A 23,901-nucleotide genomic window follows, 5' to 3' on the forward strand; every position below is an offset into this window, starting at 1 on the left:
AAAAAAAAAAAAAAAAAAACTTTAAAAAAAACAGGTGAGATTAACTGTAATAATATATTGTATTTAATCAGCTAGATTTAAAATATTATGCTTTCAGCATATAATCAACATGCAGACTACGGGACCCAGTACCTTCACGCCACAGGCTTTGACGTCAGAGTGTTTTTCGCGCTGAAACCTCTCAATTCCAACCGCCCCTTTGCAGAGGGTCTCCAGCCCCTGGGGCAGTGGCTGCCGCTGTGGAAGGGGAGCCTGGACGGCAGGACCAGAGGGAGGGTTCCGGGCTGTCCGCGGGCTGCCGTTGAGCCTGGGGATGTGCTGGCCTCGGCCTGTGACAGCAGGTGATGGGGGCACAGGCGTTATTCATACCTTGTGGATTTCCAGGCAGATCTGAAGGTCTAGTGTTGGGGCGGCCGCCGTGCCCCACCTGGGGTGGCGTCTCAGCCCACGGGGGGATTCGTTCCACACGGCCTCCAAGCCATGACTTCATCTGGGGCCCAGGGGTTGGGCATTGGCTCTCCAGCTTGGGGGAGAGTCAGGCGGGTCCCTTGGGAGGTGGCCCTGGGGTGCTCCCTCAAGGTCAGCCAGGGTGACCGGGCCTTGTGGGAACTTAACCCTCCGTTTGATGCCAAGTTGCTTGAAATGAGTAGGAACGACTTGATTCTAACATTTTCCTGTAAAATCAGTGCTTGGGGATGAGAAGAGAAAGCCACCTTCCTGGAGGCTTTGGAAAAAGGCCGGGACAAACCCCTCCTCATGCTTTGCCACCGCAGCAGCGAGGGCAGGGGCCGCGTGCCAGGGGCCTGGCGTGGACGGCGGTGCCAGGGAGAGGTCACCCGGCAGACAGCTTGGGACAGATGCGCTTTGTGGATGAATACTGGTCGTCTGAACTCATGTTCATGTCGTTTGAATTAACGTTTTCATAAGCAATAGAGAAAGACAAAGGTTCTCGAGGAGAATTCCCTTCTGGATGCCCAGAATCTCCTGTGGGAAGAGTTGGGCCCCGTCCTCGGCCACCCTCCCACCTGAAGCCTGTCCGGCTCAGCAGACGCTTCAGAGCCCCACGTGTTCGGTGCACGTGGCCGTCCGCTCCTGACTGTTGCCGAGACCCTTGACAGAAAGGGGTTCAAGTGCCTGCCGGGATGTGAGTACAGCTGCTGCATCTGCCGTCTGGGTGTATGTGGGTATATTTAAATTTCAGGTCTGTGCATAGATACTTTGGGCGTCTTTCCTCCTGAGCAGACAAAGAGTTACTTTAAAACATAGGTTTCTGACAGTTGTCTGTTCCTGTCTTAGCAGCTCTCAGCTCCTAAAAAATTAGAAGGCTTTTCTTTTTTGACAGATCTTTGCATCAGTTCTGGCTCTTTCTGTGTAATTGCACTCCGGTTATCCCTGTGGCTTTTTCTAAACGGAAGGGGCTGAACTACAAACAAGAAGGGCTGCACGTGACTGCATATATCGTAATTGTAGGGTGAAAACACTGCCTTCGCTCTTGACGACCTGTGGGCAGGAGGGGCCCTTCACAGCCTTGTTAGAATCACTGCCAGTTTTTAGGATGAATCGAATACATCAGTGTTTTTGAGGGGTTGTGTAAGGAACATGAACTTCTTTCTTTTTTAAAAAAATATTTAATTAACTAATTTATTTGGTTGCGCCGGGTCTTAGTTGTGGCATGTGGGCTCCTTAGTTGCAGCAGGCGGGCTCCTCAGTTGCGGCTCACAGGCTCCTTTAGTTGCGGCTCACCGCCTTCTTAGTTGTGGCACGCGAACTTTTTAGATTGCGACATGCATGTGGGATCTAGTTCCCTGACCAGGGATCGAACATGGGCCCCCTGAATTGGGAGCACAGAGTTCTAACCACTGCGCAACCGGGGAAGCCCCAGGAACGTGAATTTCTGCCAAGACATATGCATTTGCATTTACCACTGCGTGGGTTTGAGAACCTCTGCTCGGGGTCTGGGGTGATGAAGAATTAATTATGTTCAGTTCCAGGAGGTATTTATTTTCCTCTTTTTTTTTTTTTTTTTTGCGGTACACGGGCCCTCCCACTGCCGCGGCCTCCCCAGCCGCAGAGCACAGGCTCTGGACACGCAGGCCCAGCGGCCATGGCTCACGGGCCCATCTGCTCCGCGGCAGATCTGCTCCCGGACCGGGGCACGAACTCGTGTCCCCTGCATCGGCAGGCGGACTCCCAACCACTGCGCCACCAGGGAAGCCCCTATTTTCCTCTTTATATATTTCAGAGCTTCTGTACTTTCTACAATCAAAAATAATATTTAAAAATCATTTTGTGGGCTTCCCTGGTGGTGCAGTGGTTGAGAATCCACTTGCCAATTCAGGGGACACGGGTTCGAACCCTGGTCCCGGAAGATCCCACATGCCGCGGAGCAACTAAGCCCGTGCGCCACAACTGCTGAGCCCACGTGCCACAACTACTGAAGCCCACGTGCCTAGAGCCCGTGCTCTGCAACAAGAGAAGCCTCCACAGTGAGAAGCCCACACACCGCAATGAAGAGTAGCCCCCGCTCGCCACAACTAGAGAGAAGCCCATGCGCAGCAACAAAGACCCAACAGTCAAAAATAAAAATAAATAAATAAATTTATTTAAAAAAAATCATTTTGGGTTTAATACACTCTATCAAGGCATGTCATTCCTTAGAAGGTTGGAGCCTGAGTTTAAGTGGAATTTTCTAGTTCACCTTTTTTTAAAATTAAATTAAATTAAATTTATTTATTATTTTTGGCTGCTTTGGGTCTTCGTTGCTGCGCGTGGCCTTGCTCTACTTGCAGCGAGCGGGGGCTACTCCTTGTTGCAGTGCGTGAGCTTCTCATTGCCGTGGCTTCTCTTGTCGGGAGCACAGGCTCTAGGCGCACAGGCTCAGTAGTTGTGGCTTGCGGGCTCTAGAACACGGGCTCAGTAGTTGTGGCGCACAGGCTTAGTTGCTCCGTGGCATGTGGGATCTTCCCGGACCAGGGCTTGAACCTGTGTTCCCTGCATTAGCAGGCAGATTATTAACCACTGAGCCACCAGGGAAGCCCTACCTTTTTTTTTTTTTAACTTTTTATTTTATATTGGAACATATTTGACTAACAATGTTGTGTTAGCTTCAGGTGTACAGCAAAGTGATTCAGTTATACATATACATGCATCTATTCTCTTTCAAATTCTTTTCCCATTTAGTTATTACATAACATTGAGCAGAGTTCCCTGAGCTATTTGTTGGTTATCCATTTTAAATATAGCAGTGTGTACATGTTAATCCCAAACTCCCTAACTATCCCTTCCCCCCCGCCCCCCCACAACCGTAAATTCCTTCTCTAAGTCTGTGAGTCTGTTTCTGTTTTGTAAATAAGTTCATCTGTATCATTTCTTTTTAGATTCCACATATGAAAATTTCTTTTTCTCTGTCTGACTTACTTCACTCAGTATGACAATCTCTAGGTTCATCCACGTTGCTGCAAATGGCATTATTTCATTCTTTTTAATGGCTGAGTAGTATTCCATTGTATATATGTACCATATCTTCTTTATATATTCCTCTGTCGATGGACGTTTAGGTTGCTTCCATGTCTTGGCTATTTTAAACAGTGCTGCAGTGAACATAGGGATGCATGTATCCTTTCAAACCATGTTTTTCTCCAGATTTATGCCCAGGAGTGGGGTTGCAGGATCACATGGTAGCTCTATTTTTAGTTCTAGTTCACCTTTTGGTAATCGGAGAATGCTGCCACCCATCAGCCACCCTAGCCAGAGCCTCCGGTCTCTGTTGGGGGGCTTGTCTGGGGGAGGCACTAACCTGGGGGAAGCCCTGAGTGTTGGCCCGGAGGTGAGGCTCGATGCTGCCCTCGGGGGGCCAGGGAAGCCTGGGACATGCGACCTTTGGGCAGAGCCCTGAATGGAGGAGTGGGCCAGGGGTTCGGGGACGTGAGGGCAGAGGCCTGGAGGCTGGGCCCAGCGGGGGGAGTGGGCCCGGGGCTGCAGGCAGGGGTGGGGGAGAAAAGGGGACCAGCGTTGGCTCCAGCCAGAGCAGGCAGGTGGTGTCTGCCGAGTGATGACAGGAGGGTGGCTGAGGGTGGGGCGGGGGTGCTGAGTGGGCAGCACACTGAAGACACAGCCCCTCGGGTTTGCTTGGGGAGGGGCAGCCATGTGGGCACAAGAGGAGGTCACAGGGCAGTGGGCCTTCCTCTGCCAGCCCTGCTTCTTCTTCTTTTTAATTGAAGTATAGTTGATGTACAATATTATATAAGTTACAGGGGCACAACACAGTGATTCACATGTTTTCTAGGTTATACTCCATTTATAGTTATTATAAAATATTGGCTGTATTCCCTGTGATGTACAATATATCCTTGTAGCTTATTCTGTACATAATAGTTTGTGCCTCTTAATCCCCTACCCTTATCTTGCCCCTCCCCACTTCCCTCTCCCCCCTGGTGACCACTAGTTTGTTCTCTGTATCTGTGAGTCTGCTTCTTTTTTGTTATATTCACTAGTTTGTTTTTATTTTTTTGATTCCACATATAAGTGATATCATGCAGTATTTGTCTTTCTCTGTCTGACTTATTTCAGTTAGCATAATACCCTGCACATCCATCCATGTTGCTGCAAATGGCAAGATTTCATTCTTTTTTGTGGCTGAATAACATTACATTTTATATCTATTTCACATCTTCTTTATCTATTCCTCTGTCGATGGTTGCTTCCAAATCTTGGCTATGGTAAATAATGCTGCTATGAACATTGGGGTGCATGTATCTTTTCAAATTAGTGTGTTTTCATTTTCTTTGGATATATACCCAGGAGTGGAATTGCTGGGTCATAGGATAGTTCTATTTTTAGTTTTTTGAGGACCTTCCATACTGTTTTCCACAGTGATTGTACCAATTTACACTCCCACCAACAGTGTACGAGTGTTCCCTTTCCTCCACACCCTCTCCAGCATTTGTTATTTGTATTCTTTTTGGTGATACTCATTCGGACAGGTGTGAGGTGATATTTCACTGTGGTTTTGATTTGCATTTCCCTGATGGTTAGTGGTGCTGAGCATCTTTTCATGTGCTTCTTGGCCATCTGCATTTCCTCTTTGGAAAAATGTCTATTCAGGTCTTCGGCTCATTTTTTGATTGGGTTGTTTGTTTTTTTGGTGTTGAGTTGTATGAGCTGTTTATATATTTTGTATATTAACCCCTTATCTGTCATGTCATTTGCAAATATTTTCTCCCATTGAGTAGGTTGTCTTTTCATTTTGTTGATGGTTTCCTTTGCTGTGCAAAAGCTTTTAAGTTTAATTAGGTCCCATTTGTTTCCTTTTGCCTTTTGCCAGCTCTTGTTATAACCAGACACACCATTAAGGCTGTCCTTCCCAGTCTGAGATCTCTGTGCTTTGGAGGGCTCTTTTGGTTCCTCTTGGTCACGAGAACACGCGACAGCAAACGAAACGGTCGCGTCCTGTTCTGCCAGGACACATGGCCTTTTTCCTGGGCTTCCTTCTCTGCATAGGCAGTGTCCCGCCAAGGTCAGGCCTCACCTCAGAGCCCCCCCTCCCCCTTAGGCCCCCCCAGGCTTCTGCTGCAGGTGACCAAAGGGTCATGTGTGGTTTTGTACTCTGCTGTCCCCCTGCCCCAGTGGGCTAAGGGCTGGGGTCTGTGGTCGCTGGGTTCCCGTGTGGCTGCCCAGACCTGGACAGCCTCCTGCTCTGGACCATGCCAGGACATCCTCAGCCGCTGGCCCGGCAGCCCCACCTGTGGCCCTGTCACTGAGCAGGCCTGGCTCCTGGCTCCTCACCCTGGCGGGGGGACGGGCAGGGGCTGACAGCTGCTGGGTCGAGGACCAGCCTCCTGGCACGGCCTTCCCGAGTGACCATCAGCAGCTCGAGTGCAGCCTCATCCCATTTCCACGTGGGCCCTGAAAGGCGGTGACAGCTGCCTGTCTCCCTGCCCAGTCCTGCCCCCTGTGCCTTGGTGGTCAGCCCGCGGTGGGCTTGGGCCATGGCCAGGGACCTGCCAGTGCACCCCCAGGGGCATTCCAGGCATAACTGCCACAGGGGTTGGCCCTCTTCCTCACAGAGCTGGGGGCGTCCCTGGCAGAGGGGTGGCAAGAGCACAGGGGCAGTGGGTGGGTGACCTCTAGCCACATTGTCACGTCCTCTCCCTGGGCCTCCTGGGTTCACCCCGACTCTGCCCCTGGGCATTCTCGCTGACCCCAGGCTGGACACCCAGCCCCTCACTGAGATGGTGCACTGGCCTGTCACCTCTGTCCCCAGGCAACCCCTGATCTGTATTCTGTCATTACGTATAGATTGCATTTTCCAGAATTGTGTATAAATGGAATCAGTCTATCTGGGTCTGGCTTCCAGTCAACCTAAATATTTTGAGACTCATCCATATTGTAGGGTGTCAGTAGCTCACTCCTTTTTATTGCTGAGGTGTGTTCCACTGTGTGGACGGAATGCAGCTTATTTGTCCATCGCATGTAACGGACGTGTGGGTTGTTTCCAGGTTCTGACTGTTACAAATAAAGCTGCTCCGAACATTCGTGCACAAGTCTCTGTGTGGACGGGGGCTTTCACTTCTCTTGGGACAACTGGGTGTAGAACGGCTGGTTCATATGGTTGGTGAATGTTTACCTTTTTGAGAAAACTGCCAAACTGTTTTCCAAAGGTTGGACCACTTAGCATCGCTACCAGCTAGCTGTACAAGGTTCTAGTCGCTCTGCACCCTTGCCAGCACTTGGTGTGGTCAGGTTCTAAACTTCAGCCCTCCTGGCGGGTGTGAGGTGGTAGGTCACTGTGGCCTGAATTTGCACTTGCCTGATGACCACGTGTTGAGAATCTTTTCGTGTAGGTCTTCTTTAGTTGTGTCTGTTCAAATCTTTTGCCCATTTTAAAATCCAGTTTTCTTCTGACTGAGGTGTAACAGTTCTTCTGTATCTCAGGTGTAAGTCCTCTGAAATAAACATGTTTGACAAATATTGTCTCCAAGTCTGTGGCTTGACTTTTCATTTTCTTAACAGAGCAAACTTTTGAATGTTGGTGAAGTCCAGTTTATTTATTTGTTTGTTTGTTTGTTTGAATAGTTCATGCTCTTTCTGAACTAGTTAAAACTTTGCCAAGCCCAGGGTCACTAAGATTTTTCTGTTTGGGGGTTGATAGTTGTGTGTGTGATGAGCAAGGTTTGAGGGTCATTTTTTTGCACATGGCTGTCCAATTTTTCCAGCACTTTGTTTTTGTTTTCGTTTTTTGCGGTACGCGGGCCTCTCACTGCTGTAGCCTCTCCCGCTGCGGAGCACAGGCTCCAGACGCGGAGGCTCAGCAGCCATGGCTCACGGGCCCAGCTGCTCCGCGGCATGTGGGATCCTCCCGGACTGGGGCATGAACCCGCGTCCCCTGCATCGGCAGTCGGACTCTCAACCACTGCGCCCCCAGGGAAGCCCTTTCCAGCACTTTTTGTTGAAAGGATTCTTCTTCTCCATCGCATTGCTTTGGTGCTCTTGTCAAAAATCAATTGGCCGTGTATGTGTGGGTTTATTTCTGGACTCTCCATTCTGTGGCATCCCCAGCCACGGTAACAGCCTAGACCATCCCTCTCTATACCCAAACGCCCACTTGGGTGGGCACTGACTGTAGGCTGGTTCTAAACACGAGAACCCAAAGTGCACCATTCACACCGTTGGGAGGATGTAACCAGGTAATGAGAAGAGGAAACACCGCTTTGTGACACTAAGTCTGTGCCCTTGAGGAAGAACATTCCAAGCATCCAAGGAGAAAAGGACTCTTCTTTGGGTAACCATTCTGGTCTGGATGGCCCTGTTTGCCCTTCCTCCCTGACTTGGGCCACCTTCTCACCTGATCCCTCAGGTGGCCCCTTGTGGACACAGGCTGAGGGCTTGTCCCAGATGCTCTACCCTGCCTGCCTCCCAGATGGCCCAGCACTTATGACCTGCCCTGCCCGGGCCCCCACTTCAGCCCAAACCTTCAGGAGGTGGCCGCTGACTGGCGGGTGGGCCAGCCTGTCTGCAGGAGCTGCCCAGGCTCCCGCCTCTCCCCACCTCGAGGGAGTCGGGGTGGGCACACGGCGGGGGTGGGGCGTCCAGAGTGGGAGCCCACGGGCTGTTCAGCTTTTGCCACTGTTGTGGATTCACGTGAAGAGTTTTAATTATCTGTCCACTATTGCTGAAGGGAGTCTTTTTATTTTGTGTGGTGTGCGGTTTTGCCCTGACCTGAGAACCTGCATCTGAATTATTTCGCCGCAGACCCTGTCCTTGTTCTTCTCTGAGCAGACACCCAGTTGTTTCTCTTCTGCCATATGTCAGAATATCCGCCTGTATTTTTTCCTCTAAAAATGCATAAAAACCAAATACAGGCTCTTGCTGGACTATATTGCAGATAATTTTTATCCTCTGGGGAAACGGCACATTGGTGAGAACAGGTGTTCTGTTAGGATGGCTATTTTTAAATGGTGAGAGCTCATTGTCTCTGATCCGTGCTTTTAGTGATGAGCAACCTGTGAGTCAAGTGCTTCTAAGTTTTATTTGATAAGCTCAGCAGCAAGCATAATAAAAAGGAGAATTTGCCAAGGGAGCTCGGTGTGGGCCCTGGCGAATCTGCGAGTGGACTGGACGGCCTGGAGCCGGCTGCGCCCACGGGTCCAAGGGCCCCTCTGCCCTCTCCCTGCCATCACCCCATTCCCCACTCCCTTTTCCCCACTCAACACCCCAGACCAGGCCCCTCCCCCTTCTTTCTGCTCCAGGTCGCCCCCCTGCTTCTCCCATAAGGAGTGGGATCCCAAACCTAACAGGTTTGAACACGAAGACCCAGACTCCAAATCCGTGTTGCGAACACTTCCCCCCGTGTTGTGTTCCATGTCAAGACCCTGTCGCCTTTCCTGTGCAGCACTTTGGTGGAGAGTGGGCACCGTGTCCTCTTGTGGAACCATCTGGAACCCTCCGCATCACACAGAAAGGTCGGCGGTACCGACACCAGCCCTGCACGGACACAGGCCAGGGCACGGTGCCCATCCTGCTTCCGTGGGGCTGTCAGAGGAAGGCCATCAGAGTCAAGGGCGGGGCAGGGGGATAGCCGCCAAGGGATGTGAGCCGGTGCCCTAGGCAGGCACACCACAGGGGGCCCACAGTAGCACCACCATGACGAACAGAGGCGAGCCCTCCCTCTGGGCGAGCCGTTCACCAGGCCCCTCCCGCATCCCTCGGGACTTGGCCAGCAGCATTCGGGTCTGGGGCCGCCTCTGTCCTGCAGGTGTGTCCCCTGCATTGACGGAAGGCTTGTGGGAAGAGAGTGTCCAGAACATGGGGTGATGCTTGTTCTCGGAGGCACAGGAGGCGAGTGGGGAAACTCGCGGCCCCCTCATATGACCCAGGGCACATGAACCTGACTCCCTGTCTGCGGCCTGGGCATGCTCTGGAGGACCCAGAATTGTGATCGTTTTTTTTTTTTTGCGGTACGCGGGCCTCTCACTGCTGTGGCCTCTCCCGTTGCGGAGCACAGGCTCCGGACACACAGGCTCCGCGGCCATGGCTCACGGGCCCAGCCGCTCCGCGGCATGTGGGACCTTCCGGGATCGGGGCACGAACCCGTGTCCCCTGCATCAGCAGGCGGACTCTCAACCACTGCGCCACCAGGGAAGCCCCTGATCGTTTTTACCTCCGTGTGTCCATAGGGCCTTGGGCGGAGCTGCTGCCCAGGGCAAGTTCACACAGTAAGTGGACAGAAGCTGGAAAAAGAAGAGGGACTTCCCAGGCCCCCCAAAACAACCGGGACACGGTGGTCCCCTCTCCTGCCTGCTTGTGCTGTGGTGCACCTGGTAGTCAGGATGGGGGGCAGGGAGGGTGTGTTCATTTCTCATGGCTCCTGTGACCACAAAGTAGGTGGCTGAGAACAACAGGAACGTATTCTTTCACAGCTCAGGAGACCACAGTCTGAAAGCGAGGTGTTGGCAGGCCTGGTTTCTTCTGGAGGCTCTGAGAGAGAGTCTGGCCCTTGTCTGCTCCAGGTTCTGGGGGCTCCAGGCGTTCCTTGGCCTGTAGATGCGTCACTCGGATCTCTGCCTGTTTCTCCCATGGCCTCTCCTCTGTGTGTACGTCCCCTTCCCTTGTAAGGACACTTGTCATAGGAGGTGGGGTCACCTGGGTAATCCAGGAGGGTCTCATGCCAAGACTCTTACCTTCCTTCCATTGGCAAAGACCAGTTTTCCCTTTCAAAGAAGGTCACATTCATAGGTTCCGCGTGGACTTTTGAGGGCCACCTATCCCACCTGCTACAGGTGAGTAGGGAACACCTCGGGGGTCCCAGCGCAGGTGATGGGGAGCCCCTTCGTCTTGTCCCAAGGACTCTCTGTACAGCAGGTTGGGTCCTGATCCTGGCAAAGCTGCTGCACTGCACAGTCCACACCTGCCCACGGCTTTGGTGAGGTCGTATGGTGGTGGCAGAGACGACCCTCGTCCCTCCAGACAGTAGGCCCAGTGTAGACCGTGCGTTTGTCTAAGGGGCTGTGGAAGAGTATATTTGGTCAGACCCGAGAGCGCCTCGGCAACTTCACTCATGTATGGAAAGATGGGAGCAAAGGACACTTACAGATAGACGAATGGCAGCACACGGAAGGATGCTCCACGTGTCGGTCACCAGGGAAACGCAAGTCCAAATGACATAGCACTTCACACCCACCGGGACGGCTAGAATCAGAAAGCCAGACGGCAACAAGTGGTGGGGAGGACATGGAGAAATTGGACCTTCAACACTGTTGTTACATGATCAGTTTTATTGAGATGTAATTGACATGCAGCGCAGCATGAGTTAAGGTGCGCAGCATGAGGAATTGACTTACACACATCCCGAAATGGGTATCACAGTAAGTTCAGTGAACATCCGTCTTCTCATATAGATACAACATTAAAGAAATAGACGACATTGTTTCCCTGTGATGAGAACTCCTGGGACTTTCTTAACTTTCATATATAACACACAGCAGTGTTAACTGTATTTATCATGTTGTACGTCACATCCCTAGTACTTCTTTATCGTACAATGGGAAGCTTGTACTTTTTGACCCCCTTCGTCCAAGTCCCCCTCCCCACACTGTCCCGCTTCTGTAACCACAAATCTGATCTTTTTTTCCTATGAGTTTGTTTGTTTTTGAAGTATAATTGACCTACAACACTATGTTAGTTCCTGTTACACAACATAGTGATTTGATATTTCAAAATGATCACCAGGATAAGTCTAGTTATGATCTGTCACCATACAAAGATATCACATAGTTATTGGCTATATTCCCCACACTGTACATTTCATACCCATGGCTCATTTATTTTGCAACTGAAAGTTTGTCCCTCTTAATCTCCCTCACCTATTTCTATTCTCCCCTCATCCCCGTCCCCTCTGGAAACCACCTGTTTGTTTTCTGTATCTGTAACTCTGTTTCTGTTTTGTTATGTTTGTTCATTTGTTCTGTTTTTTAGATCCCACATATAAGTGAAATCATACAGTATTTGTCTTTCTCTGTCTGACTTACTTCACAAAGCATTATACCCTCTAGGCCCATCCATGTTGTCTCAAAAGGCAAGATTTCATTCTTTTTTATGGCTGAGTAATATTCCATTTTTTATATGTACCACATCTTCTTTATCATTCATCTATGGGTGGGCTCTTAGGTTGGTTCCATATCTTGGCTGTTGTAAATAATGATGCAATGAACACGGAGGTGCAGATATCTTTCTAGATTAGTGTTTGCATATTCTTCAGATAAATACCCAGAAGTGGGATTGCTGCATCATATGGTAGTTTTATTCTTAAGTTTTTGAGGAAACTCCATACTGTTCTCCACAGTGGCTGCACCAATTTACATTCCCACCAACAGGGCACAAAGGTTCCCTTTTCTCCACACCCTCGCCAACTCTTGTTATTTGTGTTCTTTTTGATGATAACCATTCTGACAGGTGTGAGGTGATATCTCATTGAGGTTTTGATTTGCATTTCCCTGATGATTAGTGATGTTGAAAATCTTTTCATGTGCCTGTTGGCCATCTGTATGTCTTCTTTGGAAAAATGTCTATTCAGATCCTCTGCCCATTTTCTGAGATGTTGAGTTGTATGAGTCCTTTGTATACTTTGGATATTAACCCCTTATCAGATATATCGCTTGCAAATACCTTCCCTCATTCAGTAAGTAGCCTTCTCATTTTGTTAATAATTTCCTTCACTGTACAGACATTTTAGTTTGATGTAGTCCCATTTGTTTATATTTACTTTTCTTTCCCTTGCCTGAGGAGACAAATCCAAAAAAATATTACTATGACCAATGCCAAAGAGCATACTGCCTAGGTTTTCTTTTAGAAGTTTTATGGTTTCAGGTCTTACATTTAAGTCTTTAATCCATTTTGAATTTATTTCTGTAGATGGTATGAGAGAGTAGTCCAGTTTGACTCTTTTACACATAGCTATCCAGTTTTTCCCAACACCATTTATTGAAGAGGCTATCTTTCCCCCACTGTATATTCTTGCCTCCCTTGCCGTAGATTTATTGCCCATATAAGTGTAGGTTCATTTCTGGGTTCTCTATTATGTTCCATTGATCTGTGTGCCTGTTTTTGTGCCAATATCATACTTTTTTGATTACTATAACTTTGCAATATAGTTTGAAATCAGGGAGTGTGATACCTCCAGCTTTGTTCTTCTTTCTCAAGATTGTTTTGGCTATTCAGGGTCTTTTGTGTTTCCATACAAATTTTAGAATTATTTGTTCTAGTTCTGTGAAAAATACCATTGGTATTTTGATAGGGATTGCATTGAATCTGTAGATTGCCTTGGGTAGTATGGTCACTTTAACAGTATTAATTCTTTCAATGTATGAACACGGTATATCTTTCCATCTGTTTGTGTCATCTTCAGTTTCTTTCATCAGTGTCTTATAGGTTTCTGAGTACAGGTCTTTTACCTTCTTAGTTAAATTTATTCAAGTTATTTTATTCTTTTTGATGTGATTGTAAATGGGATTGTTTCCTTAGTTTCTCTTTCTGATAGTTCCTTGTTAGTGTATAGAAATGCAATAGGCTTCTGTATATTAATTTTGTATATGGCAACTTTGCTGTTATATGATCATTAAATGGTGCAGCCACTTTGGAAAACAATCAGTTCCTCGAAAAGTTTAACACAGTTACTACATGACCAGGAATTCCACTTCTAGGTTTATGCCCAAGAGAAAACATATCCACACAAAAACCTGTTCATAGTAGCATTATTCATAATAACCAAGGTAGAAACAAATGCTCACCACTTGATGAATGGATCAACAAAATGCAGTCCATCCACATGGTGGAATATTATTCAGCTATAAAAAGGAATGAAGTACTGACACATGCTACTACATGGATTAACCTTGAAAACACACTATGTGAAAGAAGCCAGACATGAAAGGTCACATCTTGTATGATTCCATTTACTTGAAATATCCGAAATAGGCAAATCCATAGAGACGGTGGATTAGAAGCTGGTGGAGGGATGACTGGAAATGGGTGTGAGGCTTCTTTTGGGGGCAATGAAAAGGTTCTAAAGTTAGATCCTGGTGATGGTGCAGACTCTGTGAATATACTAAACCCTCTGCACTGCATACTTTAACCAGGAGGATGTTATGGGATGTAAGTCACATCTCAATAAAACTGTTTCTAGAAGCCAGGATTACACTCTTTGGAGACAGGGTGGCTGGGCTCCTCTCAACCCGTTGGAGCCGCCTGTCCACAGAGCAGCACCACCCAGGTGGCCCTGGGTGAGGTGCGGTCAGAGGGTCTGGGCCCGAGGTGGCAGCAACCACGCTGGGTTTCTAAGTCCTTGGGTCCCTAAGGGGTCTGGAACTGTGCATCACCCCCTCCTGCTCACCAGGGGCCTCCCTCATGGTGGCTTCCAGTGACGTCCAATCTCTTAGGTCCTCCCATCGGGACGTCCCTTGGGATTCCATGTTCCTCCCCAACCAGCGTGTCCCTAGGACCCAGGCAGGAATGCCAGTCCACTTCATCCCAGCTCGGTGGGGTGATGTGCCCAGGAGTTGGGGGGACCCTCGTGGGCCCCAGCCTGGGTCGGCAAAGCAGAGATCAGGGTGACCACCTGCAGTAATCAACGTGGCCCGGAACCCGGGACCCCTGTTCGGGCCTTTTGATTGCTCCTCTGATTAAACAGATAAGTTCAGTTCACATGCATTCTGATTAAGTCACTCAAATCCTTTTTGAAGGAGAGGAATAATTCACAATAAGCAATTTAAATTTCCACTTCCCAAGAGCGGATTTCCATCCGTCCTAGAAGCTGAGAAGATTGCAACCTCCCCTCGGCTGTTTCCTGGGCTGCTGTCAGCCAGGCCGGGTCAAGCCCAGGACTTGTCGCTTCAATGGGGCGTGGCCAGTGGCACCCCCAAGGCCCAGGGCCCCTGGGACAGTGTCCTGTGGCTGTTAGCAGAATGGGAATAGAATTGATTGGCATCCTAACAGGTTTACTATGTAATAGTCTTAAAAATAAAGTGCTTTTTAAAGAATCTTAAGCCTATTGAAATTCAAAGACAAGATCTCCTGCAGTGTGAAAGCCCAACTGTCAGATACCATTTGTTCCATTTGGTGCTGCGGTGACACTCCCCCTCGAGGTCTGTTGCCACCCTGGGCTCTTTTCCTCTGTAGTTACGGAAGAGCTTCTTTATGACCCACTGCAGCTGCTGCGGTTAAATTTCTTGCAATCAGTGTTCTTGGCGTGTCATTATACGGCACTTGATTGAGAGTTTTATCTAAGAATTCACTCTCCTGAAAACCCTTCGTTAGATGCTCAGTTACCTCCAGGCATTGTGTCTGCAAATACTGCAGCCAAGGCAAGTGTGGTCACCTGGGGGTGTTGCAGGGCCCCGAGCCCAGGTGCTCCCCTGGAAGGGGGGTGTCCAGCCCGATAGGAGACACCTCATCCTCACAGGGCCAATCCAGCCTCCTCCCAGGGGGCTTGATATTCTGGAGAACTTCCTCCCATGGTGGGGGTCCGTCTCCAGACGAGACTAGAGCAGAATTATAAAGGGGCCCCTCGCTGTGCCCCACGGGCAGGGACCCTCTGCAGTCAGAGGGTTTTCTCCTGAGCTGTTGCTGGGCTGCTCTCCAGAGCGGCCTGCAGTGAGGAAGCTGCCCCCTCAGAGCTGGCTGTGGATTTCACTACAACTGAGACCAAGTCAGCTGGGAGGAGCACCGCTCGGTGAGATAGCAGGTGCAGGGAACTGACTTACTGGATGTCTAAACTGGTCCCAGAATCTAAAGCTTTCAGGGTACTAATTTAGCAGATCATCTGGGAAGCTGCAGAAGCCTGGGCTTGCCTCAGGGCAATCCACGGTCAGCTCTGCATAACAAGGTTCTTATAAAACATCATTTTGGACAACACTGGTTATAGCGATAAAAGTATTTGAAACAAAAATTTAGTGAGGTTTAAAACTGTCTCAGGGCTTCCCTGGTGGCACAGTGGTTAAGAATCCGCCTGCCAGTGCAGGGGACACGGGTTCCAGCCCTGGTCTGGGAAGATCCCACATGCCGCGGAGCAACTAAGCCCATGTGCCACAACTACTGAGCCTGCGCTCTAGAGCCGACACACAACTACTGAGCCCATGAGCCACAACTACTGAAGCCCGCCCGCCTAGAGCCCGTGCTCTGCAACAAGAGAAGCCACTGCAGTGAGAAGCCTGTGCACCGCAACGAAGAGTAGCCCCCGCTCGCTGCAACTAGAGAAAGCCCGCACGCAGCAACGAACACCCAACACAGCCAAACATAAATAAAATTAATTAATTAAAATAAAATAAAACTCTGTCTCAGAATTTACGTGACTCTCTTAGGTGTGGATAAGATTTCAGGACCATTTTTTGCTGGAGTAACTGGACCCTAGATGTAATTACATTTTGCATCTCCCCCCTCCCCCCAGATCTCTCTGAGATGTGGTGCCTTCTTTTTGGGTGTCCACGTTCAGCCCCAGGCTGTGTTGGGGGAGTGGCCTAGGGCAGTGTCTGAGCTCACTGTGAGGCTGGGTTACCTCCACTCACCTGGGCTTCCTGAGTACCACTCGACTGGTGTGGTGTTTAAGTCCTTGCCCCTTGCCCTGCTAAGGAGGAGGTGCCCCTCCCACCAGAAAGGGACTTGCCCTCTCACAGGCACCCCTCCTGTGGAGTAGCGGGGAGCATCCCATTCTGTGTCTGGACCATGTGTGTCCACTTTTCCTCCCAGAATTCATTACACAGCTGGGTCAGTGGAGGTTTTCTGGAGTGGAGGTGCCTCTCCAAGCCCCCTAACCCAGACTCCAGCCCAGGCCCTGAGCTGGAGGGCTTCGGGAGGGCCTCCCCTGGCCCACTGGAAACCAGGCCCATCCAGCCAGCGCTGCGCCATTTTTTTTTTTTTTCTTTTGTGTGTGTTACGCGAGCCTCTCACTGTTGTGGCCTCTCCCGTTGCGGAGCACAGGCTCTGGACGCACAGGCTCAGCGGCCATGGCTCACGGGCCCAGCTGCTCCACGGCATGTGGAATCTTCCCGGACCGGGGCACGAACCCGTGTCCCCTGCATCGGCAGGCGGACTCTCAACCACTGCGCCACCAGGGAAGCCCGCTGCGCCATTTTTGAGTCTGAGTCTGGAGAAGTGCTTCCCACCAGCCAGGCCTGGCGCTGGCCATGTGTCCTCAGGTCGGGGCCAGGGTTCGGGGCTCTGAAGGGTCAGAGACTAGGGATGGGCCTGCTCTGGGTTCTGGGCTGTGGGCCAGGGCTGGCAGGCCGAGCGGCCAGGTCCACTTCTGCAGGCGGGCGGTTGAGCGGCCCAGACCCCCAGGCCCATGCCGGCGCGCGCACACACACACACACACACACACCCCGCAGGTGCACACAAGGGCAGTGGGTGGTTCAGCGCCCCCTGGCGAGCCCTGGAGAGGCGCCGGCGTCCTTACCCTCGTGCTCGCCTGCGTTTCTGGGGCTGCTGGTCCTGCGACCTCCCCGCCTTCAGGGGCAGCAGCCCCGAGGCCCCCCCTCACTGCTCCTTCCTGGCCGTCGCGACTTGGTCCTGCCCTGCGAGATGTGGGGGGCCCTGCATTTGGGGCCCCAGTCTCTTTCTCCTTCCCCTCCCGCGCTCGCTCTTCCGGGCTCACCTGGACACCTGCGCCCCAGGGCCCCTCCGTGTGCCCCGCCTTGTGGGCAGGGGCACGCACGGTGGCTGCGCCTGTCCCCGACCTGGGACTCCGGGTGGAGGGGTCGCTCGCACCCTCGCTGTGGGTCACGCCGCCTCCTGGGGTTGAGGCCCCCATGGGGCTCTGCCGGCAGGACGTCGGGGCGTGTTCAGCCGAGTTCTGGGACAGGGCGCTGGGGGTGGCAGCGATGCTCTCAGGAATGACGTGGTTCCTTAGCGTCTCATTTCTCACTTATCACGGTCAGTTGACTCCACCGCCGCAATGACCGCACCAGGTGCAGACCCCCCGGACGCCATGCGAGGTACCCCGTGTGCTTTAAGCCCACTTTGCGGATGATAAACTGAGGCTGGGATAAGGTCACCGCCGGTAAGGTACTGAGCGGGACTTGAACCTGGAGCCCACCCTGGACCCGTGCCCAGCACGCATCCTCTACATTCGGTGCCCATCTGGTTCCTCTTGCCACCTGAGCCTCAGACTCTGTTCCCATGCTCTGGAGGGCCCTTGATTCCTCTAACCAAAATGGCTTGTTTTGTTATTATACCATATGGGTAAAATATTTATTGATGCAAATCGAACGTAAAGCCATCAGCCTTTCCTGGGCAAGCACTTGGGAGTGTTTTGCGGCAAAGGGCTGTGCCCTTGAGGCAGCAGGGTTCACAGGGGCCTGGCTGGCCTCCGCACAGCTAAGGACAGGCCACCTGTGGTGCCAGGTCAGGCTGCAGGCACGTGTGGGGCCAGCTGACTGTCCACAGGCACCTGCCCAGGGTGGGTGGGTGGGTCCCGGGGTTCAGCAGTGATCTGGTCTTCAGCCCAGGACAGGGCAGCCTCCTGGGGGGATGGATGCTCCCCGGGCATACAGAGTTGACACGTGTTGTCTGTGCAAGCTGACCCACTGTGGGCCCATGAGCCTGGACCCTGAGCCACAGAGCCTGAGGCCTGGTGGGACCGGCCGGCTCTCCCTCAGGTCCACATGGTGCCAGCCGGGATGATGGCTCTGTGCTCTCTTGTCCCCATCACCCAGCAGGAGCCAGTAGGGAAACTGAGTCACGGGAAAAGGCCTTCCTCTGTCAGCGAGGCCGAGTGACAGGTGAGACTGCTTATTGGGTATGGGATACTGGGTGGATTTATGAATCTCGCTCTCTGAGCCTGAGTTTTCCCTTCTGTAAACTGTTGGATTAGGGGAGTTAGATGACACACGTTCAGCGCTGGGTGGTTATCGTTGTGATTAAACTGCACTCGAACCCTGCCCACCAATTCCTACAACCACCAGGGATGGGCCCCCCTCGAGTCTCAGTAGGAAACAGCTGGCTGCCCCAGGGGCTCCCTGATGGGGGGTGCTGGGCAGACTGAGGAAACTATGGGCGTAGTGATGTGCCTCTGGTCGGTTCAGTACCTAGGCCTGAAGGCCACAGGGAGGGCAGGTACCTGAGTCCTGAGAGAGAGCAGGGCCCGGAGGGGCACCCAGCGGGAGCCCTGGTGGAGGAGCCTGGGGGGGGGAAGGCGGGCATTTGAGTGGGGGTGGGGCAGGAGTAACCAGCCACCAGCCATCCACGGGCCAGATGGCAGGGCTGCCACCATGTGACTACAGGAGTGTGTGCCTATCTGGGGCGCCAGATCCGCTGACAGTGGCTGGTGGTGCCGCCAGGTCAGCGCTGGTGTACTGATGCAATGATGTGGACAAGGCCAACCTTGGGGATATGGGTCATGGCCACCCGGGCACTCCAGAACTCAGAGGGGACAGAAGGGTGGTGGAGACTTGCAGGAGGGTCTGGGTGAGTGTTTGGAGGAAGTGAGGGGTCCCAGCCCTGGTGACCAGTGGTCAGTGGGTTTCCTTGGCAGTCCAGTGTGGCCTGGTCAGCTTCTCCTGTGCCCAGGGCCTGAGGATCAGCAGGTGGTTGGACACACAGCACAGCGAGCAGCCAGATCCAGAGTGTGTGTGACTTGAGGCTTTTCTCTGGTTTCTCTGTGATGCTCTTGGATTCGGGTGTTGCAGTGGGGAGTCTGAGGCTTTACTGGAAAACTGGTCCAAGCAAGGCCCAGGGCCTGGGCTGGCCTCTTAGGCACCCAGCCCTCACGCCTGAGCTCCCTGCACTCTGTCCAGCTGAAAAGCCCACCTGGGGGTCCAGCGAGATCCGCAAGGCTCTCTTCTGCTGAGTGTCAGGGTGGTGGGGGTCCCGTGGGGTAGTACGTCTCGGGAACCAGCGTTCGGAGCCCAGGTCGTGTCCTGGGACAGCTGCTGGGGGGCTGCTGGCGGGGCAGGGGGCTGGGACTCTGCACAACCGGGGCTGCCCTCCATTGCTGAGCTTGTGAGGCGGTGTGAGGGGGCTGGTCCTTTCTGACCTGGCCGTGCTGCCTGCCCCGCCATCTGTCCCGCCCACCTGTCCCACCATCTGCCTTCTCTTCTTGTTCCCTTCCTGGAGCTTGGCTGCGACTGTGCTGCTGCCCTGCAGTGACAAGGCATCCTTCTAAGGTTCTTCCGCTGCAGTGTTTACTTCCTATTTGGGAAGCAAGATGCGTGAGAGGGATCGTGCCCTGGTCACTCTTACCTCCTCCTCTCTCCCACATGGGCTCCTGAGTATCCTGAGAGCAAGACCTGGGCTGGCTGCCAGCCCTGCCGTGTCCATTGATGTGACCTTGGCCATTAGTCTTCTTCATCTGGGTCAGTATGAGGCCACCTCACAGAGGGGTCTGGGTGGTACCTGCTGAGGCACAACCAGTGCTCTGCACCGGGCTAGGGACACTCATGGTTCATGCCACATTCTGCCGCAGCCCAGTTGGCCAGCCTCACAAAGGCTGGGTCTCTCCAGCATTGTCACATGCCTGGCTCAGACGGGCTCCTGAGGGCGGGGCCTGAGCTCACACCCAGCTGCATCCTGTATCCCACATCTGCATTCACATCTGCATCCCCATCTTGCATCGCAGAACAGGTGTTTGAATGAATGGATAATTTCATCAGCTTTACAAAATTAGTTCTGAATTAGTCAACTTTTGCACTTTGGACTGATTCAGTACTGCTGTGTTTTTGGGTGTTTGAGGCTTCTTTGGGGCTACTTGTTCACTACTCTTCTAACATCCTAAGCTAAATGCTACCTTCATTAATTTTATTTTTGTCTTGTAACAGTGAAATCTGTCATCGCTATGAATTTATTTTGAGAAAATACTGACATCGTGTGCCAAAAAAGACGTTACTACTGGGCTCTATTTTATTCTCTTATAGTTTTTATTTCAAAATTGTGTGAGTACTTCTTCGTATTTATATCAACTGATTCTCTTTGCTGTGGACATTTTACTTAGGGACATTTAAAAGTCTAATTTAGGGGCTTCTCTGGTGGTCCAGTGGTTAAGACTCTGCGCTCCCAGTGCAGGGGGCCCGGGTTTGATCCCTGGTCAGGGAACTAGATCCCACATGCTGCAGCTAAGAGCCCACACGCCGCCACGAAGATCCTGTGTGCCGCAACTAAGACCTGGTGCCGCCAAATAAATAAATAAATATACAATAAATAAATAAAAGTCTAATTTATAATTTGATTTTAAATGTTGTTGAATGAGGCTGGCTGATTCAAACCAAAGAGTTCCTGTTCCTGATCTTTACCTTCCTCCAGTCGGCAGGCCTTCGAGCTGGCCTGAGGGTGACCCTGCCCTGCTGGACCGATTTAGTTCTGAGTGATGAGCCGGCTGGAGACTGCTGTGTTTGCTTCATTCTCTGCATACTTAGAAATGGAAATGTAGCACCAAAATTTTCTTTTGGATTCTGTTAATCAGCACAGATTGAGTTTTGTAAGTTGTGTTCATTCATTTCCTGGACTTCTGCCCGGAGGTTCTGTCTCCCTGGCCTCTGGGGTTTCCGGGTGAGTATGACGGCCGCACTCAGTTAAGATTCTCCTGCTGCTCCTCAGCACCCCCGGGAGAGACAGGGAACTTTTGATTCTTCTTTGGAAATACCAGTCCTGAGGGGGCTGGAAAGCTGGCTCGGAATATCACTTAAAATTTAAAAATCACACAGATCTTTTGTGTCTCAACAAAATAAAGATAATTGTTAGGTTTAAAAAAAATTTTTTTTTTATTCTCTAGTTTCTGCTGTGTGTGTGTGTGTGTGTGTGTGTGTGTGCTCAGCTCTCTTTTTGCTAATGGTCAACACATTCGTAGGTCTGCCCTTAAGGTCTTTGATTTACTGAAAGCAAAGCAAGGTGAGCCCAAAGGGTTTGTCTCTGTGCATCGGTTCCAAGGTGGCAGATTCCACCACGCCCACCCCGTGCCCTTCACAGGGAGAGTGGGAGGCTGTTCGTGGTCATGGAGACGTTTAGCCCACGCAAGGCTTGTGGGGGTTGGCTGGGGTCCTCCAGTACTGGGTGCTGTTGTTTTCTTCCCTGGCCTCTCCCCAGGCAGGCAGGCCCTTTCCAGTTCTCCACAAGCCCCACTGATCCCTTTTGTCTTCTCCCCCATGTAGGTGTCTGCCCGGCCCTGAAGGCACGAGATTGAACCCTGGTTGGGGGGTCAGAGGGCAAGGGTGTCTCTCCCTCCTCCCAGCTTCTGAAACTAAGAGGAGGCTCCAGGGTGGGAAATGGGTCCAAGTGAGCCTTAATGGAGGGATGTGGGTCGGGGTGGGGGGAGCTTGACTCAGGGTGGCAGGGACAGTGGGTGAAGGCACCATTCAGAGAGTCAGCCGGCTCCCCACCTCCCAGACCCTCTCCTCCCGTCTTTCCTTCCGGTCAACAGGAAAGGGGCAAAACTGTACTGCCAGCCCCTGACCCCAACGTGGTTCCTGCTCATCACAGAGGGGTCACTGGTGGCCCTCCTGGGCGTGAGTCAGCTGAGCCCATGGAGGGGGCCAGGGTCTGGACCTGCCCCATTCCTGGCCGTGTCCCCAGCCCTGCATCCTTGGCAGTGGGTGCTCAGGTGCCTTTGCTGGGTGTGTGCACGGATCGGTGAATCCTCGCCACTCTCCTGTGGAAAGTCCCAGAGAGGTCTCCCATTGGCCCTGCCTGGGTCACATGTCCGCCTCCTGGGCCAATCACTGAAGCCCCCTCCCCCCTGCCCGAGGTCGGCTCAGCCTCCCTGAGGGGCTTACTCACCACCCCAGGGGTTTGGGCCAGCATTGCGAGTGACCCAGAGTCAGGCACTGATGAATGACCAAGACCCCTGAGCAGAGGAAGAACCATCCTGGGACAGGCCATGTAGGGGGAGGGGGCGGAACACGGGCTCCATCGAGCAGTGAGCTGAGAGAAATTACAAAAATAAGTTACCTTATGTTCAACAAAATGTAGGGCGTAAAGACAGCCATGTGCTGATTCTTAGGTAGAAGAAGGAGGGAACCGAGTGTTGATTGGGTGTCTTTCCTTCTCTTCTGTCTTTCTCTGTCCCATCATGAAGGGCACCTTTTATAAAAACATGTTTGAGGGCTTTGCCACCCTTCCCGTGGGCTTGTCCTAATCCTGGAGAGTCAGATCCAAGGGGACAGCCCTTGGCACCTCGGCTGGAGGGGGCACAGCACGGAGGCCTGGGGTGGGCGTTAGCCTGTGGACAGGACAGCACGTGGCCGGCGGGGCTGGAGCTGGGGACAGACCGGGGCAGTCAGGTGGCCGGCAGGACGGGCGGAGGCGCACGGAGCTGGGCCTTCGCTCCAAGGGTGGGGTTACGCCTGAAGACCCAGAATCAGAAGAACGCCCCGTGCCTTTCGTGGGAGGTGAGCCTCTGAGAGAAGCGTTTCCCGCCACGAAGCCCCGCACCTCCTGGGTCGTGGAAACTGGGCTGAGCGCTGGGAGGAGGCTGGGGAGCGGCCGCGCCCTTCCTGCAGCAGCCGCCTTCATCACTTCAGTTTAGTTTAGGACTAAAACTCCTTTCTGAGTGCTGATTCCACCGTCCCGCGCCCCGGCCCCTCCCCAGCCCTCGTTTGGGGTCCTTCTCGCCGCCCCCGGGGCCTCAGGGGAGCCGGCGGGGTGACAGGCCCCGCCCACGGTGGGGACAAGGCCAAGCCCCCGCAGGGCGGCGCTCACCCCTCTCTCCTCGCAGCGGTCGGACCCTCAGTTGCTGGCGCAGTTCTACCACGCGGACGAGGAGCTGAGCCAGGTGGCCGCCGAGCTGGACAGTCTGGACGGGCGGAAGGACCCCCAGCGCTGCACGCTGCTCGTCAGCCAGTTCCGCTCCTGCCAGGTGAGCAGCGGGACGGAGGGGCAGGAGGGCGCGGGCCAGGGGAGCCATCTCAAGGAGGGAAACCGGACCGGAGTGGGGCGGGGGGGGACATCCCGGGGACAAAAGCAGGTTGGAAGGGGCGGGTTCGCGCGACACCCTCGGAGAGGAACGTGGGAGGACGAGGAGCCGGCACGGGGAAGGGGACGACGGCCCGCGGGGCCGCCGCAGAGCTGGCAGGGTGGCGACCTCCTGCTGTAGGGTTCAGCTGGTCCTGGACACCATGCTGGGAATTCCTCTCGGTTCCCTGAACTCGGGAGGCTTCACCAGCACGAGAGCACGTGGATGAAGCAAATTTTGTCAAGTGACCGTCTGGGTCGTTCACCAAGTTCCAGAACCTTCTCGGTGTATTCAGCCCACCAGTCTGAGTCTCTCCACCGGGGAGGTGAGGGCTGTGCGTCCTAGATCACAGGGGCGGGTCCGGGGAAGCAAATGTCCCGTGGTGTGTTTCAAGCATCAAGGGTTCTTACAGAATCCTTGAGGGGGCGGGAAGAGCACACCCCATCCCATTCCCATCTCTCAGGAGGGTCCAGGGA

The 23,901-nt window shown here is 52.6% G+C and overlaps 1 protein-coding gene across 2 annotated transcripts in view; it reads left to right on the top strand.

Moving 5' to 3' along the window:
• The window catches only part of ZFYVE28 (zinc finger FYVE-type containing 28), a gene marked incomplete at both ends in the record, with an annotated part of 114,217 nt that overhangs the window by 31,325 nt on the left and 58,991 nt on the right, over positions 1–23,901 (top strand). For both annotated transcript variants that reach the window (XM_081231001.1, XM_081231002.1), the window contains one exon: positions 23,189–23,329. In XM_081231001.1, the coding sequence (XP_081087127.1) occupies positions 23,189–23,329 (141 nt within the window). The remainder of the gene's footprint in view (positions 1–23,188; positions 23,330–23,901) is intronic.

The sequence above is a fragment of the Mesoplodon bidens genome, assembly GCF_964165515.1.
Source record: "Mesoplodon bidens genome assembly, chromosome: 1".
NCBI lineage: Eukaryota > Metazoa > Chordata > Mammalia > Artiodactyla > Ziphiidae > Mesoplodon > Mesoplodon bidens.